This window comes from Urocitellus parryii, chromosome 1, assembly GCF_045843805.1.
Source record: "Urocitellus parryii isolate mUroPar1 chromosome 1, mUroPar1.hap1, whole genome shotgun sequence".
Lineage (NCBI taxonomy): Eukaryota > Metazoa > Chordata > Mammalia > Rodentia > Sciuridae > Urocitellus > Urocitellus parryii.
The window spans coordinates 276,066,166-276,089,296 of NC_135531.1; the positions used below are offsets into that span (position 1 = coordinate 276,066,166).

The 23,131-nt window shown below is 35.5% G+C and overlaps 1 protein-coding gene across 1 annotated transcript in view; it reads left to right on the top strand.

Moving 5' to 3' along the window:
• Psmd1 (proteasome 26S subunit, non-ATPase 1) overlaps nt 1–22,191 on the top strand; it is a 92,578-nt gene extending 70,387 nt beyond the window's left edge. Inside the window, exons 19-25 of the mRNA XM_026396236.2 lie at nt 809–911; nt 6,340–6,509; nt 9,323–9,415; nt 10,668–10,754; nt 11,520–11,666; nt 20,421–20,576; nt 21,975–22,191. Coding sequence (XP_026252021.2) covers nt 809–911; nt 6,340–6,509; nt 9,323–9,415; nt 10,668–10,754; nt 11,520–11,666; nt 20,421–20,567 — 747 coding nt within the window. The 3' untranslated portion in view covers nt 20,568–20,576; nt 21,975–22,191. The remainder of the gene's footprint in view (nt 1–808; nt 912–6,339; nt 6,510–9,322; nt 9,416–10,667; nt 10,755–11,519; nt 11,667–20,420; nt 20,577–21,974) is intronic.
• Nucleotides 22,192–23,131: the final 940 nt, after the last annotated feature.

The window sequence follows — 23,131 nt, forward strand, 5'->3', positions numbered from 1 at the left end:
TAAAAGTAAAACGTATTAATTTTAGACAATGCAGAAAAACATAAAGAAGCAAACCAAAATACCAGTAATCTCTGCATAAATGAGTCAGCACATTTTCTGTTTTGGTATGTTCCTTTTGATAAGAATGCTGATTCTGACAAGTCCTCAGAAAATGTGTACATAATGAAAGTTTTTTTGGGTTTGTTTTTTTTTTTTTTTTTTTTTAGTTGTAGATGGACAATACCTTTATTTATTTATCTTTTTGTGGTGCTGAGGCTCGAACCCAGTGCCTCACACATGGTAGGCAAACATTCTACCACTGAACCAAATCCTAGCCCCGGCATAATGAAATCTTTACTGACTATGTGAATATATTTATTTACCTCACAAAGCCTTGGTGAAGGATAGTTTACTTTAAGATGGAACTGAAGTACTATGCCTGTTAGGAAATCTTCAGGGTTGATGGTAAGCAGCATAGCTGTAATTCAAAGTGCAATGAAAGCTTTAGTATTAGCTTGGATTGTTTAGGCCTGTTGACTAAAAGTGTTACAGAATGAAATTGCATTCAGCAATCCTTTCAGCCTGATTCATCCACTGTGGAATGAGGATTGAAAACAGAACCAGTGCTCCCATACCATAGCAAAGAAGTCATAGAACCTGTGGTTTCTAGCAGGAAACTGTTCACAGCCTTCACTTCTGGTCCATTTCTCTTTCTTTTCTAATGTTGTGAAACTCGAAGCTCATTATTGTTTCAGCAATTGATTGACTTGTCTAACATGGAACAGCAAATACTAGAATTAGATGATAATTCTTTGTCTTGCTTATTTAGGTGAATCAGTTCAGACAGCTGTATTCCAAAGTCATCAATGATAAGCATGATGATGTCATGGCCAAGTTTGGCGCTATTCTGGCCCAGGGAATACTGGATGCAGGTAAATGTTTTTAAGTCTTCCAGATTGGTTGGTTGATTAATTTATACCAAATCTAGCTATGTGACAGTAGAAATTCAGTTTGAGGCAAATTATTTCTGGAGAAAATTGGAGTCTTGACATGCATAGATAATTTTAATAGAGTTGTTAAAAGTTGAATCCTATCCTTTACATAATAGCTATGTAAGTTTGTAGAGTTGTTTCCCTGTTTCTGCTTGCTTATCTTGTAAAATCTCCCTCATAATGATAGAAAGATTAAAAATACAGAGAAAGCTATTAGAACAGTGCTTGTCATGTATAAAGTACCCAGGGAGTGTTGGCTGATGTTTTTAATACATGTTTTAAACAAGTTGACATTGAAAAAATATTGAGGAAAAGATTATGTTTTAGACAAATTTTAAAAGCCAGAATCACTCCTAAAATAAAATACGTGGAACATTTGCCTAATAAATACTCAGCACTCTGTGCAAATCTGTCTCCAGAATTCACATTCTTCACCATTATATTGTGGCTTATTTCAAAAGATAGTGTCCATCAGTACCTTAGACTTGGTTCATTTGCTATATTCCTTAATTTCATTATTGGTGCCATCTCAGTAAGGTAAAAAGAAAAGAGCATATACCTACTTTATTGTTCACATGTAATTATTTTTCTTATACTTTTAAATAATTTTTTGTTAATTTGAAAGGTAAGTTAAAGCATCTCAGGGTCTTTATAGCAATGCTATTATTAGGGTATCATTTTTTTCATATATATATTACCCATCTGTTTCTTCTAATAAAAACACTCAGCCATATTTGTGGGGTTTGTTTGGGGGTGTTTTTTGGTACTGCATTTTGAATCCAGGGTCTCATGCATGCTGAGCCAGACTTCAACACTGAGGTATACCCCCAGCCCTTAGGCATATTTGTTAAAGCCATTCTTTTCTCACTCAACTAGGAATGTGTATATATTTGTAGTGAAGAAGATCAAAAAAGAAACTGATTTTTTTGATAAAATTGTCTAATTTTATGTTACTAATTTCTTGGGAGTTCTGCTTGCTGAGAATGTTTTTATCATATAGTTTTCAGAGTTCTTTTATCATTTTTGATATATGGTCTTTTTAAAAAATAATTTCTTTTCTAATTTGGTTTATTTTATTTTTGCTAATTAGATTAGTCAGTTTTTTTTTTAATTTTTGCATTTATTCAACCATTTTTCCCCTTAATTCTTTATTTTTGCTCTTTATTATTTGCTTTCATCTTAGGACTTTGGTGCTTTTTTCCTAAATTATTGAAATAAATGTTCTCTTTTAATCCCTCTGTCCAATTGTGGTTTTTTGTTTCTTTTTTCACTAAGAAGAGTTTTCTGCTTAAGCTTTTAATGTAGAAGTAAACTTCTTTTTCTCTCTTTAATTTACACACATTTCCTTGCAGCTAGATTTAACATAGTATTGATTCTCATGTATAAACAGTGAAGACATTAATAGCTCATAGTTTTTCCTCCTCATTCTTTACTGCCTACCAATATTTTTTATTTTATATTGCATTGTCCTCAGAAATCATAATTCTTATAGTTGTACATGGTCTTAGTTCCATATTTTAATGGATTTGTTGTTTACCACCATTTTTTTTATTGTTTTCATGTCTGAGTTTTACCAACTATCAACACTTATTTTTCTTGGTTTTATCAGCAATTAATTTTTAATTATTTATCTTTTAAATTTGTCGATTATAGAAATATTTGAACAGAAAGTACAGTTTCCCATGTGTCCCCATGTCCCTGTCCAGCTTCCCTGTTCATTAGTGGGTGCTATAATTGCAGAATCAGTATTGATACATTATTATTGACTAAAGTCCCTAGTTTATGTTAGAGTTCACTCTTTGTATTATACATACTTTGTGAGTTTCAACAATGTTTAATGACTTGTATATATGATAATAATGCCATAAAGAGTAGTTTCATTTCCTGAAAAATCCCCTGTGCTCCACCTGTTATCTCTCCCCGCAAGCCCCTGGTAACCACTGACCTTTTTACTGTCCCTATAGTTTTGTTGTGATTTGTTTGGGTTCAGTATTTATTCATTTATTCAGTGCTGGGGATAGAAGCCAGGGCCTTGCTCTTAAACTGAGCTAGGCCACCAACCTTTTTTTGGTTCTGGGGATTGAACTCGGGTACATTCAACCACTGAGCCACATCCCCAGCCCTATTTTGTATTTTATTTAAAGACAGGGTCTCACTGGGTTGCTTAGCACCTCACTTTTGCTGAGGCTACCTTTGAACTTGTGATCCTCCTGTCTCAGCCTCCCGAGCTGTTGGGATTACAGGATGTGCCACCACGCCAGGCCCCACCCTTTAGTTTTAAATGCAGTTTAGAATTTATGGAGAGAAAACTTTTCATAGTATTCTTTTGGTTTTTTCAATATCTGTGGAATCAAAATTGATGTCACCTTTTCATGCTGTATCATTTTTAAAATTCTGTTTTTATTTAGGTATAGTTGGCAGATAGAAATTGTATGTATTTACAAGGTATTCACATGATGTTTTGATATGTATATGTTATACAACAATTAAATCAAGCTGATATTCATTTCACCATGCTGTATATCTCCTGAATATATTTATACTGTCTAACTGAACTATATCCATAGGAAGATTTTTGTTTTTTTGTTTTGTGGTTGTTATTGTACTGAGAATGGAGCCTAGTACCTTGTGCATGCTAGGCAAGTGTTATATCACCTAGCTGTATCCCCCAGCCCTGAATCCATAATTTTGCCTTTTCTAGACTATCATGTAGTTGGAATCATACAACATATAGCCTTTTCAAATTAGCTTTTTGGTAATGAATTTTTAAATCAGGATTTAGAAGTAACATTTTACTATTCTAATCTTTTTTCTTTTAGCTGACACTTTATGAAGTTTATATTTTTTTAGACTGCAACCCTTGACTTGTTCATTAAGCACTACAGATTTTTCCTGGCTTTTTCTGTAATAGTTATTTGTTAGGAATTTGAGGGGGGCACAGGTTCAGTTGCATATGCCTGTAACAGTGACTCAAGAGGTGGAGGCAGAAGAATCACAAATTTGAGGCCAGCCTTAGCAACTTGTTTCTCAAAAATAAAATGAGGGCTGGGGTTGTAGCTTAGTGGTAGAGCGCTTGCCTCACACAACATGAAGCTCTGGGTTCGATCCTCAGCACCACATACATATGTACATACATACATACACACACACATACATAAATAAATAAAGTCTGTCTGCAACTAAAAAAAAATTTTAAATAAATTAAATGGGCTGGGGATGTAGCCCAGAGCACCCTGGGTTCAATCCCTAGTTTAAAAAATAAGGAGGAGGAGAATTCTGTGTTCAGCTATATTTTTCTATCACCATTATTGAAAGATATTTCTCTGGTTTTCCCACCTTCCTTTCTCTTTCAGCCCTGTTCTATTTGCTATGTCATGGACCAGTCAAATTTTGATGCTTCTTTTGATTTCTTTTTAATTATAATGTTTTTTGCTTGGGGTACTTAGTGTTATAAAGTACCTGAAATTATTTTTGTATCTATTTTTTAACATCTTATTCTTAAGTAAAACAATGTTATATAACTGCATTAGAAAAAACTTGCCTCATGCCTGATCTCAGTAAAAATTAGTAGTGGTAGAGAAGATCTGGAGAGGACACCTTCCAGGGAACGACATTTATGAGAACACACTTTTTTGGTGTCTTTAGGGAGAAAAGCTGAAAATTAAGAAGTTTTGTTATTGAAGTATGTTAAACTGTTATTACAATCAATAAGATAAACTCTGATTTATTAAGTCTCAGAATATTAGAACAAAAAGCTAGTTTAGTTTCTAAGTCTGAAGAAGGTAGGTTTCATTGTGATGAGGAAAGTCAGCTTCAAACCTTCAAATGGCTCATGCTCCCTGCAGCCTCTCCCTCTCCTCTGTCCTGTCCCTCACCTGTGAGTTATCGGGCTTAGCTTGTTCTCAGCAGCGCCCAGTTCATAGCATCACAGTGCATGTATCTTATTTTATATTACCTGTTTACCTGTCTTTTGCACTAGACCAAAGGCTCTTCGAGATCTTTTTCAGTATTTTGTGCACATTTCTCAGTAGAGAGTAAGCATTCAGTGAATGTGGGGATAAGTAAGGAGAAAATAATCAGATAATAAATGTATATAACTATAGAAAACCAAAATAATTTTTTCTTGTACAAGGGATTAAACTCAGCGACACTCAACCACTTAGCCATATCCCTAGCCCCTTTTATTTTTCTTTTGAGACAGGGTCTTGCTAAATTGCTTAGGGCCTTGCTAAGTTGCTGAGGCTAGCTTTGAATTTATGATCCTTCTGCCTCAGCCTTTCAAGCTGCTGGGATTACGGGTGAGCCCAACGCAAATTTTAAGTGTGTCTTTAAAAAAAAAAAATCTTAAATAAGCTGAGGGTGAATGCACATGCCTATATTTCCAATGACTGGGGAAGCTGAAGCAGGAGGATCACAAGTTCAAGGCCAACCTCAGCAACTTAGGCCATGTTTTAAAATGAATGGCTTATAGTAGAATATTAAGAAGATCCCAGTTATTTGGGTGAACTGTAGACTCTTGATTCTTATGAAAATTAAATGTAATTAAATGCTGTTTAATTTAGTGCTACAATTAAGAGACGTAACTTGAAAACAACAGAAATTCAGCCCTGGAAATCAAATTAGGATCCTGAGTAGGCACAGACAAGTCCCATTTTCATAGCATGTATTATGTATAATTGAAAAGTTTACATCTCAGTTCTGTGTTGTTTTATTTTTGTTTTTAGCAAGAAGTAGTTTTTGTTTTTGAGATAGGGTCTTAAAATGCTGAGTCTGGCCTCGAATTTGCCATCCTCCAGCCTCAGCCTCCTGAGTTGCTGGAATTATAAGTGTGTGCCACCATACTCAGCTCAGGCTTATTTTTTTTTTTAATATTTTTAATTGTAGATGGACACAATATCTTTATTTTATTTTATTTTTTAATGTGGTGCTGAGAATAGAATCCAGTGCCTCACAGGTGCTAGGCGAGCAGTCTACCACTGATTTTTACAACTCCTACTGACACTCTCCCACTTGTGTATCTTCCACCCAGCCCCTCAGGTTTACTTTTTAAAACTATGTGCCTGTAGGGGTGGGGTTGTGATTCAATGATAGAGCACCTGGCTAACATACAGGGCCCTGGGTTCGATCATAGCCCCACATAAAAATAATAAATAAAATAAAGGTATTGTGTCCAACTACAACTAAAAAAAAATAAAAATAAAAAATAATATATGTGCCTGTAGAGAAAGAAGTTCTAGATTTGCCCTGTGTCCTCTTAAAGTATAATAATCAGATGTTTCCCTAGTGCAATAGTTAAAAGTAATTTGTTGAAGTTTTTGTTATTGCCCTGCTGGATTGCTATTCATGATTTCTCTCTTTTTTTCTGCAGGTGGTCATAATGTCACAATCTCTCTACAGTCCAGGACTGGGCACACTCATATGCCTTCTGTGGTTGGTGTCCTTGTCTTTACCCAGTTCTGGTTCTGGTTTCCTCTTTCACACTTCCTGTCATTGGCTTATACCCCTACCTGTGTCATTGGCCTTAACAAGGACTTAAAGGTATGTTTTTGAAACCTCAGCTTTATGGTGTATCCTGTTCATATCCACAACCCACTCATAGGGGTTCCCATGAAATTATATATTTTTTAATTTTTTAAATTTTTTTTATTATTATTAGTTGTTCAAAACATTACAAAGCTCTTGACATATCATATTTCATACATTTGATTCAAGCAGATTATGAACTCCCATTTTTACCCCGTATACAGATTGCAGAATCACATCAGTTACACATCCACTTTTTTACATGCTGCCATACTAGTGTTTGTTGTATTCTGCTGCCCTTCCTATCCTCTACTATCCCCCCTCCCCTCCCATCCCCTCCCATCTTCTCTCTCTACCCCATCTACTATAATTCATTTCTCTCTCTTGTTTTTTTTTCCCCTTTCCCCTCACTTCCTCTTATATTTAATTTTGTATAACAATGAGGGTCTCCTTCCTTTACCATGCAATTTCCCTTCTCTCTCTCTTTCCCTCCCCATGAAATTTTAAAGATGAGTTAGCATCTCATCTGTAGCATGTCAAGTTGAGTCATCACTGCATCAAGTGGAGTGTGTCAGTAGGAGGTATAAAAATCAAACGTTGGCTCAGTGGTAGAGCACTGGTCTCGCATGTGTAAGACCCTGGGTTCGAGTCTCAGCACCACATAAAGATAAATTTAAAAAAGATATCATGTCCATCTGCAACATACATACATACATACATAAAATAATAAAATAATCAAATGTTAAGAGGGGGCATAATACAAAGTTAGGAAGAGACTTTATAGATCACTGAGTGATTGGTTTAATAAAGGCTGCAGACGGTGTTGAAGGATTTTATACAGATAAATGACATGAGGTTTGTATTTTAGAGAACTCTTTCTGAGGGCTAGGGACATAGCTCAGTGATAGAGTGCTTTCCTTAACAAGTGTAAAACTCTTTGAGTTCAATCTACACTACTGCAAGAGAAAGGGGAAGGAAGGAAGGTCATTCTGGAATCAGTGGAAACCTCTTGCATAATAACCTGGGCAAGGAAGAATAAGGACCTAAACTAAATTTTTTTAAAATTTATTTTATTTTTTTAAATTCTTTTTTAAATTTTATTTGTTTGTTTGTTTGTTTATTTGTTTGTGGTTCCAGGGATAGAACTCAGGGGCACTCAACCACTGAGCCACATTCCCAGCCCTATTTTATATTTTATTTAGAGACTGGGAGTCACTGAGTTGCTTAGCACTTTGCTCTTACTGAGGCTGGCTCTGAATTCTTGGTCCTCCTGCCTCAGCTCCCCGAGCCACTGGGATTACAGGCGTGCGCCACCGCACCCAGCTCTAAACTAAGTTTTTAGTATCAATAAGGAATGAAGGATGGAAACAAGTACACATTTCAGAGTTATATGATACTAGACTGACAGGTGGAAGAAAGAATTATGCTACAAGGAAAAGCAAAATAGGAGACTGTCCCTTTGGTAGTGGCAGAAAATAAAACCAATAGCGAGGAATCCAGGAATCTGACAAAATGAATCAGGTCAAAGACTTAAGGTCCTTCATGCTTTGTCATCACATTTTTAATCATATTCCTAATGGTGTTTAGGTCTTTTCTCAGTCCTGTGACCTAATGATTCATCTTGTTCTTCTTTAAAGGTCAAGGGCTTTTAACCTTTAAACAATGACATCTGGTCATTACTATTGTTAAAATGTTCCATTAAATTTTCAGAGTGGAAAGTTTTTTAGGCTAAAAATTGGCTGATTGAGTATTTCATTTTATTGATTTTTTCAGCATAGCTGTATAGCCAGTTATCCTTCATCAAGTGTTTTGGTACTAAAAGTGCTTATGTTTGTAAACATTTTAAATTTTTATTTCTCACAACAAGAATTATTTGGTTTCCCCAATCCCTAACTTTTAACACTGTAATTTAATATTCTATGTAGTCTTTTTTTTTTTTTTTTTTTTTTTTTTGTAGTGGGTATTGAACCTAGGGGCACTTTACCACTAAGCTATGGTTCCCAGTCCTTTTTATTTTTTATTTTGAAATAGGGTCTTGCTAAATTGATGAGGTTGACCCACTGCGATTCTCCTGTCTCAGCCTCTAGAGTTATTAGGATTACAGGCCTCTGCCACCACATCTGGCTCTGTTTTAATTCTTTACAGTGAAAGCAGAATGGAAAAGATAAGGTTCCTCGTCCTAGTAAACAAGGTGCTCATTACCATTTTCCATTGATACAAATTAAGTAATAGAGAAAAGTGTAGGCTAGAGAACTTTCAATCTGCTCAGTAGGTAATAGATAGCTAACTTGCCATTAGGCACATGTAGATTTATAAGCCATGATTATATGGTGTGGAAACTGTTTGTAGACTTGGGTTAGTTGTCAGTGCAGTGCAAGAAGGGAACATGAATGTTTGGTGGCATGAAATTTGGTGGTAGACACACTTTACAAAGGAAGTAACATCTGATCTGTTAATTAACCCACTGAAGCAGGGCAGAATGTCAGGAAAGAAGGCACAGAGCTTCAGGAACGTAAAGGAAAATGCAGATAATTCTGTAAAAGCACCTAAAAACTAATTTAGGACTGGGGACCATAGCTCAGTGGTAAAGTGCCCCTAGGTTCAATGCCCAGTACAAAAAAAAAAAAAATTACATAGGATGTTAAATTACACAAAGAAAACACACCTTTCAGAGAGAGGTGACCACATTGATTAGATCCGTAATTGAATGTTATGTGGAAACTCCTGGTGTCCCTTGCACCTGAATGCTTGTTAAAAACATAGAATACTTAAATCTTAATAGTGATTATTTTAATGGAGGGAGCAAAAAGTTCTTTTTTTTCCTTCAGATGCCAAAAGTTCAATATAAATCCAACTGTAAACCATCCACGTTTGCATATCCTGCCCCTCTGGAAGTACCAAAAGAAAAAGAAAAAGAAAAGGTGAGTTCCTTGTTCCTTTGAGTAGCATTTGTTCCTATAGAGGACATGAATATTTCAGTTGGGTTTGTTTTAAATGACTTATGTTTTTAAAATAACATGTTAAAGTCTAAATTACACAAGAATATAAAGTAAAAACTCTTTCCTTCTCTTGGTCATCAAGCCCCACATCAAGAGCCAAGTCCTAGATAGTCACAACTTGTGAATCCCTATGAAAGTTTATGTGCACATTCAGAACTTTTTTTACACAACAAATGGAATCATTCTCTGAATGCAGTTTTACATATTATTTTTTTCACTTCAACAATATATCTTTCATGCTTTCAATGTATAAAGATTTCATTTTTTTCCCCAAAGCTTTAGAGCAGTGCTTTTATGTATGTGCCACCTGTTTTATAGTTCTTTATTTGATGTCCTTTTAAGGTTATTCATAATTTGTCACTACACAGATAAGGCTAGGATAAAAGACTACACATATAATACTTGTGCAAGTAAATCTATTGGTTTGAATCTTAGATGCAAAATGGTTTGATCAAAATAACGCATGTTATTTATTTAAATAGATATTAGCTAATTTGCCTTTCAAAGTAGATACCACCAAATTGTATTCTTACCGATGGTGTTTGCACTCATTGATAACTCTCTAAATACGTTACATTTGCCTGTCAAGTTTTATTGAGCAAAATTATCTTTTTATGACATCTTATGTATAGGAAAGTCATTCTTTGTTTCAGATTAATGTTTCCGTATTAGCCAGTTGTTGATTATTTGCCATAAATTCTGTGTGTAAGTAGGGTAATTATATAATTCGCACATTTGTGGGTGACAGGTAACGAATATCCTTTAGCAATAACATTTTGTTACATCAACTCCTTCAGACCTCCTCCCACCCCCTCTTTTTGGGTCTGAAACAAAACTGGACGAGAGGAAATTTTATGTTTTCCCTTTAAAGCAAGAAAGATATAGATCGCTTTCAGAAATAAATAACAACGGATTCATATCCAGGATATGAATCAGAAAAAAATAAAGTTATGTTGGACATCACCTCCAAGAGCTAAAGAGTCACCTGGTGATGAACGTAGTAAATTATGCTAATAGTGTCCCGCTTGCTTTTCGCATTTTTTCTCTGATATTTTGTTCTTTATAATACATACTGCCAGAAAACAGGAAAGTATTATAGGACTGAGTTCTCTTTGGGCTTACATGATTGTATATTGGTAAGATTACAACAATTTACCCTGTTCACTTTCTCTAGGTTTCCACTGCTGTATTATCTATCACTGCCAAGGCTAAAAAGAAGGAAAAAGAAAAGGAAAAAAAGGAGGAGGAGAAAATGGAAGTGGTAAGTGGTCATCTGTGGTCCAGATTCTTCCTTAGTTGAACATTATTATCTTATTCTTAACTTCTTTCAAATAACCATCCTGTTTCCAGCATATAGAATTATATATACTTATAAGCCTCTAGAAACTATCTATTTTTAGGAAACTTAGAAGCATACAAATCAGGAAAGAAGGAGTTCCTAGAGAAAATGACAATTAAAAAAGGTTTTAAAGGACAGAGTAGGATTATTCAGCAGAAAATGAGATATTGGTAGGAGACAAAAAGACCCTTTCAGGGAAACAATTATAATGTTTAAATAGACCCTCTTATTGCGGCACGGTGGTGCATGCTTATAATCCCAGTGGCTTGGGAGGCTGAGGCAGGAGGATCATAAGTTGAAAGCTAGCTTCAGCAAAAACAAGGCACTAAGCAACTCAGTGAGACCCTGCCTCTAAATAAAATACAAAAAAGGACTGGGGATTTGGCTCAATGCCCCTGAGATCAATCCCAGGTACCTCATAAATAAATAAATAAATGCACTCTCTCTTTATGATTTCTGTTTGTTTTTTAAAAAAACTTCTCATCCTTTAATCCCAAGTTAAATAAACATTCTCATCCCCAAGCAGAGTTTTCTCCCTCCCTCATGTGAGTTTGGTATCATTTTAGTTGTATTTTCATTATGTCTACCACTACCTTTTGCTCCTAATAGTTACTCAGTAAACATTATTCAGTGATGTGGAACAGAAGTAAGCCTTTATTGAACTGCTTTCCACCCTTTCCCCCTTAGGATGAGGCAGAGAAAAAAGAAGAAAAAGAGAAAAAAAAAGAACCTGAGCCAAACTTCCAGTTATTGGATAACCCCGCGAGAGTGATGCCTGCCCAGCTGAAAGTCCTAACCATGCCAGAGACCTGCAGATACCAGCCTTTCAAACCAGTAAGTTATCACTGGCTCTTAGCTGGAGGAGTCAGTGGAATATTATCTCTAAAACAATGAAAAATTGATGGAGAAAGGGAAATCTCCAAAACCTTGCAGCAAGGTCAATAGTACTCAAAACTTCCTTTTAGCAAAAGAGAGAACATTCCCCCCTGTTTCATATACATTTGGGGGGAATTTTTTTCCTCTCTCTGTAAGTCTACAAATTCCTCCTCTCTTCTACTACAGACTTAGGCCTTAGAAGTTCCTAATACAGCACAATAATTAGGAACATAGATCACAGAGCCACACATACTGTCTTAGAGAGTTGCTATGTTTTTTTTTTTAATATATATATATATATATTTTTTTTTTAGTTATGGATAGACACAATTATTTGTTTATTTATGTGCAGTGCTGAGAATCAAACCTAGTGCCTCACACATGCTAGGCAAGTGCTCTACCAAAGAAAATGTAAGAATGATGTTTTACAAATAATATCATTGAAGAGATAGAAATTATAAATTATTAAAATTATAAATTATAAAAATAACCAAATAGAAATTCTGGAATTAAGAAGTACAATAACTATAATGAGAAATTTTCTAGAGAGGCTCAACAGATTTGAGTATGCAACATAAAGAATGTCAGACTCAGACTGGGGTTGTGGCTCAGTGATAGACCACTTGCCTAACATGTGTGAGGTACTGGGTTCAATCCCCGGCATCACATTAAAAAAAATAATATTGTGTCCATCTACAACTAAAAAAATTAAAAAAAAAAAAAGAATGACAAACTCAAAGATAGGTCAATTGAGATTATCTCCTGAAGACCACAAAAAAAAAAAGATAAAGCAAAATTAACAGAGCCTCAGAGACCTATGAAACACTATAAACCATACTAACACATAATTGGAAGTAAGGAAAGAGAAGATGGAGAAAAGGGTAGAGGAATATTTGAAGAAATATCTTAGAGCTTCCCCATTTTTGATGAAAATCAAGTTGGTACATTCAAGCTCAATCAGTTCTAAATGATAAACTCAAGAAATCCACACCTACACACATACTAACCAAACTGTTGAAAACCATAGACTCTTGAAAGCGGCAAGAGAGAAGCAACTCATCATGTACAAAGAATCCTTAATAAGATCAGAAGATGATTTATCATTAGAAACCATATCAACCAGAAGACCCTGGCATGACATATTCAAATACTGAAAGAAAAAGACTCAGCCAAAAATTCTGTGTACTAAAATACTATCCTTCAGAAATTAAGGAGAAATTAAGATCTCCTCAGATGAACAAAAAATTTGTTGTAGGAAATCCTTATAGGAATAAAGGGAACCTTTGGGCTGGTATTAAAGGACATTAGATAATAACTTATATCCATGTGAAAAAACAGAACACTAGTAAATGTAACTAAATACGCACTGCATGTAGATAAATAAAGGTCCATCAATAAGTAAAAACTTTTTTTTTTAAAGAGAGATAGTATATATGCATTTTTTTGTTTTTCTCTTTTTTCTCCTATCTGATTTAAAAGACTTCTACATAAAACAGTAATTATAACTAAATTGGTGGTGATGTGTATACAATATGTAAAGGTGTAATTATACATTATAATAATAGCACAAAGGAATGAGGGAACGTTAAATTAGCATTAGTTATACTAGAGATGGTAATTATAATCCTGAGACTTTAAGAAAATTACTCAAAAATATAAAGTAAAATAACAAGGGGACAGACATGATGTAATCCCAGCAGCTTGGGAGACTGAGGGCAGAGGATGACAAGTTCAAGGGAGACCAAAATAGTAATAATAATATATAGTGAATAAAAGATTTTTCCCAGCTACTCAAGAGATTGAGGCAGGAAAATCACTTAAACCCAGGAGTTAAAGGCTAGCCTGAGCAACACAGTGAGATCCTGTCACAAAAGGAAAAAAAAATGGTTTTTGTTTTGTTTTGTTTTGTTTTTTAGTTCTCGGCAGACACATCATCATCTTTGTTGGTATGTGGTGCTGAGGATCGAACCCCGGCCGCACGCATGCCAGGCGAGCGCGCTACCGCTTGAGCCACATCCCCAGCCCAATGTTTTTGTAATTTAAAGAAATGTGAAGCCAGGTGTGGTGGTGCATTCCTATAATCCCAGAGACTGGGGAGGCTGAAGCAAGAGGACAGCAAGTTCCAGGCCAGCCTTAGCAAGTTCTCAAGGCCCTGCCTGTCTCAAAACATTTAAAAAAGGTCTGGGGATATGGCTCAGTGCCCTTGGGTTTAATCCCCACTATCAAAAAAGAAAAAGGAAAAAGATCTCAAATAACCTTCCCTCTTAAGAAAATAGAAAAAGAACTAGTAGTTAAACCAAAATCAAGGAGAAGGAAGATGATAAATATTAGAGGATAAATTAATGAAACATTGAGAAAACCAAAAGTTGTTTGTTTTTTAATCAGGAAGGAAAAGGGATATTACGACCAACCTTACAGAAATAAAAAGAACTATAAGGAGCTGGGTGCAGTGGTGCACTTGTAGCCACAACTGCTCTGAAGGTTGAGGCAGGAGGAACACTTGGCCAACCTGGAGAACACAGTAAGACCCCATCATGAAAAATAAAAAAGAAAGAATTAAAAGGGAATACACGAGCAACTGCATATAAATAAGTTTGATAGTCTAGATTAATTCCTAGAGAAACACAAACTATAAAAAATGACTGTAGAAGAAGTAGGAGGGGCTAGGGTTGTGGCTCAGCAGTAGAGCACTTTCCTAGCATGTGTGAGGCACTGGGTTCAATTCTCAGCACTGCATATAAATACATAAACAAAATAAAGGTCCATCAACAACAACAAAAAGAAATAGATATATATGAATAAATATATATTTTTTAGAAGAAATGAGAGATCTGAATATACTTACTAATGAAGATGTTAACAGAAATCAGAAAATTTCTTACAAAGAAAAATTTAAAGACAGAGTGCTCACTGGTGAAGTCTATCAATGTTTTAAAAACAAAAAGTTAATTCCAGTCTTTCACAAACCATCTTTAAAAGTAGAAAAGGAACTCATTTTGTGAGGCTATTATTATCTTGATTGTAAAGCCAGACAAAGAAAACAAAAGAAAATTATAGACTGATCACCCATACTCATTGATTAAAGGATGTCAGTATTCTTCAGTTTTCCAGGTGTGGTAGCACATTCCCAGTGACTTCAGAATCAAAGGTAGGAGGGTTGCAAGTTCAAGGCCAGTCTCAGCAACATAGTGAGACCTTATCTCAAAATAAAAAGGGCTGGGAATGTAACTCAGTGCCAGAGCACACCTGAGTTCCATGCCAGTGCTGGCAGGCAGGGGGATCCTCAGTTTGACCTATAGATTTAATACGTCCTTGTCAAATTCCCAGCTATCATTTTTATAGAAATGGACAAGTTGATTCTAAAATTCATATGGAAACACAAGACATCCAGAATAGCCAAAAGAATCTTGAAAGAGAAGAACAAAGCCAGGCGTGTTGTTGCATGCCTGTAATCCCAAGGGCTTGGGAGGCTGAGGCAGGAAGATTTTGAGTTCACAGCCAACCTCAGCAATGGCAAGGCGCTGAGCAACTCAGTGAGAGCCTGTCTCTAAATAAAATACAAAATAGGGCTGGGGATGTGGCTCAGTGGCTGAGTGCCCCTGAGGATACCCCCACCAAAAAAAGAAGAACAAAAAAACTGGAAGAATTACATTTCCCAATTTTAAACCTTTCTACAAAAGAACAGTACTCAAGACATATATATGTAGTACTGTTATGAGGATAGACATGTAGAGCAATAGAATTTAAATAAGGATCCAGAAGTAAACTCATATATTTATGGTTGGTGGGTTGGTTCATTTATTTTGACAAGGGTAATAAGATCATTCAATAAGGAAAGGGTTTTTTTCCCCCAAGAAGTGATGCTGGAATAATTTTCTACTCACTTGTGAAAGAAAGAAGTCAAACCCCTACCTCACATCATATATAAAAATTAACTAAATGGAACAAAGAGCTAAAAGTATAAAACTTTCAGGGGAAAAAAAGAATAATAATTTTCATGACTTTAGGCATTGTTTTCTTACAGGATACAGGTTGAATATCTCTTATCCAAAATCCTGGGACCAGAGTGTTTTGGATTTTGGAATATTTGTATATACATGATGAAATATCTTGGAGATGAGACTCAAATCTAAACAAAATTTTTTTTTCATGTGCACCTTATACCTATAGCACAAAGGTAATTTTTGACAATATTTTTAGCACTCCCGCCTTTTTACTGCAACCTATCACATGTGATTAAGTATGAAGTTTCCCACTTGTGGTATTACTCAGTCAGTTTTGGGAGTAGTTCGGATTTTTATATTAGCAATGATTGACCGTACATATCTAAGGCAACAAACCAAAGAAAAAGGAAAAAAGGATGGATTTGACTTTATCAAATTAAAAACTGTGTATATTGGGGCTGAGGTTGTAGCTCAGTGGTAGAGCGCTTGCCTCGCATGCGTAAGGCCCTGGGTTTGATCCTCAGCACCACATGAAAAAAATAAACAAGATAAAAATAAAGATATTGTGTCCATCTACAACTAAAAAATATATATTTAAAAAAAAAAAAAACTGTGTGTGTTTGGTCCTGTGGATAAATCTAGAGCCTTGCACATGTTAAGCAAACTACCACTGATCTACATCCTCAGCCCTTCAATTCAAAACTTTTGTGCTACAGAGTTCCCAGCAAGAAAGTAAAAAGACAGTGGGACAGGAGGAAGTATTTTCAGGTCATAAACTGGGAAATTTTGGGGTTTTGTTGGGAATTTGTGCACCCCAGCTTCAAATGAACAAATTATTTAAATAGGCATTCACCAAAGAAGATTCAAGTGACCAATAAGCATGTGAAAAGATGCTTAATATCACTAGTCGTTAGGGAAATGCAAAACAAAACCACAATGACATGCACAAGGCCCTAGGTTCAACCACAATGACATCATACCCATTTGGTCTATTAGGCGATTCAAGTAAAGTTTTAGACCATTGAGGACTAGAACACTTTAAAAATGAATTTATATTGTTTGCAGAGATATAGGAATTTTAACTATTGTATCCACTGTGGAAAACAGCTGGGCAGTTTCTCAAAAAGTAAAAGTAATCTTACCATATGACCTAACAGTTCCATTCCTAGGTGAAACGAAAACTCTATTAGTGCACCAATAAAAAAAAATATGCAAGGAGGGGCTGGGGTTGTGGCTTAGTGGTAAAGTGCTCACCTAGCACGTGCAGGGCACTGAATTCGATCCTCAGCACCACATAAAAATTCAAAAAAATAAAGGTATTTTGTCCAACTACAACTAAAACAAAATATTTAAATATTATATATTAAATAAATATATATGTATATAATATATATATATATATATACACACACACATATATGCAAGGAAATAAAGAACTATGCTTATACAAAAACCTATACAATAATGTTTGTATCAGCACTTTCATAGTAGTAAAAAAAATTCATCAGCTTTTGAATTAATAATGTGATATATGACTAGAATAATATTCAGCCATTAAAAAAGAAAAACATACTGGGTGCTGGGGATGTAGCTCTATAAGAAATATTCAGAATAGGCAGATCTGTAGAGAGAAATAAGTTGTTGTCAGGGTCTAGAAGAGAATGGAGGGTGGCTGCTAATGAGTACAGGGTTTCTTGTACATTGTTGTAGGTGTTCTTGAATTAGATCATGGATGTGGTTGTGCAGATTTGTGAATGAACACTTTATTTTTTTTTTATATTTATTTTTAATTTTTTTTAGTTCTTGGCAGACACCACACCTTTCTTTGTATGTGGTGCTGAGGATCGAACCCGGGCTGCACGCATGTCAGGCGAGCGCGCTACCGCTTGAGCCACATCCCCAGCCCAATGAATGAACACTTTAAAAATGAATTTTATGTTGTGTGAGTCATATCTCAGTTTGAAAATGGAAAAGACTACCTCTGTGAATGTACAGTGAAGAAAGGGGTGCCCAGTGGCTCACCCCCACCCTCAGTGACAGGTTCAGAACCTTCTCAGGAGGTTCATTAGAAAGTTGGGTAACATTCCTGCTCTGCTCCCTTTGCATCTTAAAGCAAAGGTGAAGAACTTGGCAGCAGGAAGTGTTCCATGGCCTGTGTCTTCAGTTGTCATCAGTGTTCCCAGAGAACAGAGTATCTTATTTTCTGTTTAAAGATGGTGAACTTTCTTAGCAACATACAGAGTGTTTATAAATCTAAACAGTGTAGAGCTATAAATAGTTTTTTCTATATGTTGATTTTATTGCAGGATTTGAGTTGGATTATTTCATTCCTATTAAGACTGAAGTAGTAGTAATAACCTAGAGGCTACATTATTTCCAAAAAATATGAAGTCATCTTATGAACATGGATATTTTTTTCCTGTTTAATAGAAGATTTATCTCCATTTGGTCCATTAGGAGATTCAAGTAAAGTTTTAGACCATTGAGGATTAGAACAGTAGTTATATACCTTGATTGTTCCTGGGGAATAAAGGCAGAGTCTTCATAAAATGCATCCTTTTCAAGAAAAAAAAAAAAAACTTTTATCTTTTTTTGGTAGTACTAGCAGGCCAGGCAAGTGCTATACCCCTGAGCTACATCCCAGACACACACACACACACACACACACACACACACGCACCTTGTTTTTGGTGTCAGGGATTGAATCCAGGGCCACTTAACCACTGAGCCACACCCAAGCCCTTTTTTATATTTTATTTAGAGCTGAGTTGCTTAGGGCCTCACTAAATTGCTGAGGCTGATCTTCAACTCATGATCCGCCTGCCTCAGCCTCCTGAGCTGCTGGGATTGCAGGTGTGTCACCACAGCCTAGCCCTTTTTCAAATCTTATTTTGAGAAGGGTTCTCAGTAAGTTGCCTGTGCTGGCCTTGAACTTGTAAGCTGCCTGAGTAGCTGGCATTACAGGCATGTGCCACTGGGCCTGGCAAGAAAATCAAACTTTTTTTAAGGGAGAAAGTTGTAGATTAATGTGTGTAGATGTGTGTTTTGGGAGAAGGGAAATAGTTTAGGGATTCATGAAGGCATACAGTTTTATAGCATGACAGGGCAGAGTCCTGATAAGTGAAAATCAGATTAGGTCCAACTGCAGAGATGCTCATACATATGTGAATCATCAGCCTAATGTGCTCATGCTGCTTTTCCTTCCCAGTAATGTCCTTTGGTAGAATATGCTCTTTCCAGATGTGCCCTGCCACTGTTGACTAATTTAATTACAGAGAGCAGCTTTCCATTTCCTTTTGACACAGGCAAGCAAATAGAATATGATTAGCACACAAGAGATGGGTGAATAGTTTGGTGTTTGGATTTACCTTCTGCTAATACACTGAGAGAGGCTTAATAGAATTGCTGCTGCTGACTCCTTTCTTTTTATTTCCCATCTGGTTTTTCATTGGCTTGCATTATAGGGCTTTATAGATTCACATGAAAACACTCAGATGTCTGTGGTATTTGTATTTTCTCCATCATTCTGGAATTGCTAGAGAAAAATTCGGCTTTTCTTTTATAGATTCTTTATCTAAAATGTGTCCGTCTCACCAACAGTGTAGATTAAACTAGGATCTTTCTCAAACTTCAATGTATTCAGTATCAACTGGGGATCTTGTTAAAATACTGATTCTGATCATCCTGAATGGGGCCACCTTTTCTGCATATTTAGCAAGCTACCAGGTAATAATGATGCTACTGGTCCAAGAACACTTATCTTTTCTTTTTTTTTTTTTTTTTCTTTGTTTTTGTTTTTTGTTTCTTTGTTTTTGTTTTCCTTGTCATTGAAAGTGATTTTTTTTAAAATATATTTTCTAACGTGGAAAGAAAACTTAACCCTTTTTCAGCCCCTTTCTACATACAAAACCACAAACTCAAAAATGAAGCGAAATTTCCAACATAAAGTTTAGTATTCATTACATATATTTACAGAGTACTTACTGCTCCATAAGCAAACAAACTAAATCTCTTCTCAGTGCTGTTTTAAAAATAATTGTGCATTTTTATGAAGATTTCTAATAGCACTAAAAAGTAATTCCACAGAATTTTTCAAAACCTTATCTCTGACTGGTGGAGTTTTAAGTATTTTAAGATTGCTATTTCACTTGCTATTTCTCTGGATATTCTAATGTTTGCAAAATGAACATATTTTGGGGTAATGAATATAATACATGCAAAGGGACTATAAAAGAAATGAAATAATAGGGATGCTATTACAAAACTGGTAATATTTTATGATATGATAAATATTTTTATTTAGAAATTGATGTTTTTCAGACTGTTTCTACTACATAGGAGATGGCAAGACAGATGATAACCATCTTCCAGCCCATGTCCCAGAGTGACCAAGTAGCTTGCCACAGTTGTACTTCCTTGGTTCCCAAAGTAGATTCCAGATGCTCCAATTCCTAGAAGAACACTATCTTGATTAGGAAGGCATTAGAATGACATATTGGGACATTAAGCCTTCTACTGGTAGCCATACTTCCCTGTGGCTGGGAAGTTCTGCTGTTGAATTGGGATACAGCATCCATATAGAGCAGCAGCAGGGGTTATATCATCCAGAGACACTGCGCTAAACTTACCAGTACTCCTTAGAGGTCACAGTGATCGTTATCCTAGTATAGTTCCAAGTAGTTTAAGGTACACTTACCAAGTTAGAGCTCCATGGAATATCTTGAAATATTAGTGGAGCTTATGCTGCTTCACTCCTCTGTGCTTACAGCTCTCTATTGGAGGCATCATCATTCTGAAGGACACCAGTGAAGACATTGAAGAGCTAGTAGAACCTGTGGCAGCACATGGCCCGAAAATTGAAGAAGAGGAGCAAGAGCCAGAACCCCCAGAGCCATTTGAATATATTGATGATTAAGAACCAGAGGTGAGCATTTAACAAAATTATATTTATAAGGGGAAACCTCTTTGTTAAGACTTTAAAAATGTTTTGTATAAGGACGTTGTTTTACTTCTTCCTCTTCTTTTGTGCTTGGTCCTTGTTGACCTAAACAATGTTAAACTTACCCCTTTTTCAGCCCCTTTCTGCATACAAAACCACAAACTCCCTTTTTCTTTGACTCTACTCTGTAGTATTCTACCACTGTTATTCAAAGTGGCTGCTCTGCACACTATTTTTAGAAGTTCATAGGGAGATTTAGTGGTTGTGCCCGAATGTGCAACTACTCAGTACTTCTTTTATCCAGAAAAACTATTGAAAATAGTCAGCTGAACTGTGTAGTTTGCTTAGTAATGGCATTGATGTACATGCTGTATAAGCTGCTTGTGGACCAGTCATAATTTGTGGGCCAACATTGGTCCATAGATTACACTTTTGAGTAGCACAGGTTCTTTTCTGACTCTTTTGGCAGTACTTTTGGCACTAAAACTTTAATATTTGTTTATTCGGTGGAGCTATTAAACATTTAGTGTACATAAGAATTGCTACTTTTAGGGACTTTGGTATCAATTAGACAATACCCCAGAGCTTTATCCAGCTGAAAAATGTGATAATGCCAGTGTTCTGACAGTGTCGAAGAGGGTCTTTTGATTTGGAAGATTGGAATAACCTACATGAAATTGTCACTCTGAATTCCTCCATTTCTTTTTAATAGTCAACATACATTTGAAGACACCTATATGAATGACATGTGATCAGGTTTCTCTAATTCCACTAAGCTATTTTTATTCCACTCTAAGGAAAGCAGGAACATGTCATTTATTACAGTATGACAAAATTTAAAAGTACATTTGAAGGTCTGGTTGCAAATTTAGCATGGTCAGTGTTACACATTGACTAGCAATTAATGAAAACTTTATAGAAATCTCTAAATATTAAACAAATACTCTGCCACAGATGGAAAAACATTCATGCCTCAGGAGAATATGCATTACAGAGAGATTTATACTAACTTCTCTGCCACCTAAGCTTGCTTTTGAAAATTATCTTTCAGCTTGATGGTTTGCTAAGCTTTACCCATCTACCATGTGACAGTGTGGATGTGATGATCCTTCACAGAATTGAGTTGACTCATGGTGGCCCCTTTCAGCTTTTCGTAATACCTACTGATGATGTGTTTTGGTACTTACAAAATGGCTTAGAGGAGTACAGCTGGAAATTGAATTTTTCTTACTTTTTCAAAGGATAAGAATATTTCATCTGTTAGGAATTTAAAAACTTGATATCTTGGCACAAACTGTCATACTAGGATTGCAGAAGCAGGTTTGGGGGCTTTTTAAATAAAAAATAATGCCAGCTTCAACCACCATCCCTTTCCCTTTCCAGGATCTCATTTGCTCATCCAAGGATGACTCTCCAGGCTCATATTGGAAATGCCTATGCAGAAGTTCTTCTGAGATCTGTTACTCACTGCATGTATCATTGCCTCTGTGCTGACCTGAAGAACCTTGACTCCAAGTCTTTGGTTGAAAAGAAGATGTATGACTATTTAGTGTGCTCTTTCACAGAACTTGGTTTTCAAATAAATATATTAAAATCTCCAGATGGATAAGACTTTCGATGGTTTGTTTTCAGCCTGAGTTTTAAAATAAATCTAATTACCCACCATGGAATGCGAATTCTACATCCAAAGGCTAATACTTAATGTGGTAGGATGAGTATCCATGATTTTTATATTGATGAAAAACAACCTGTTCGTGAGTTATAAACCATTTAAGAAGGTTCAGGCTTGTGTGTAACTCCGATACTATGTTTTTTCCCTGTACTCACTCATCTTTTCTCCTTAAGAAATAAATACATTTTAAACCATTTGGAAATCATGGAAAACTTAAACCATATTCAACATCCCCAGAATTCTCTGCAATTTTTAATGGGATGGAGGGGAGTGCTTTCACTTATTGAAGACCTTTTAATGACCCAAGAGAAGTAACTTCTGAAAAACAGCCTTTGCTTATTTTTTGTTGATCCTGTTAAGGGCAATAGGTAGAGATGATTTTGTTTCATTTAGCCATAGGATCTGATAATGTAACTTTTTTCCTTATCCCTTAGCCACTTTTTTCATGTTTTTTATTGAATTTAATTTTAAAACAATACAGAGATTTAAAGCATATGCAGTTTAATGAATTTTTGTAAGTACAATAATTTTAACTTCTACATTATCAGGACTTTCATGAGTGTTAGGGTTTTCAAATAAGCAAGCAGAGTCATCATGGCTGACAGTTATTCATCTCATTTTCTAGCACATGAAATGGATTTCTCACATCTATTTAGGACATAGTTGAATAAGAGCTGAACTTGAGAGGTTTTGTATTTTTGTGTTGTTATTTTGTGTTTTGGTCTTCAATTACATATTTTTAAAAGTAGGTAACTTTGAAAATTTTACATGAATGACACGTGGTTCTTACCTTGGTTCTTTGACTTCCTAATTGAAGTCATAGCCTACAACTATTTAATATATAAATTAAAATTGTTGTTCTTACAAA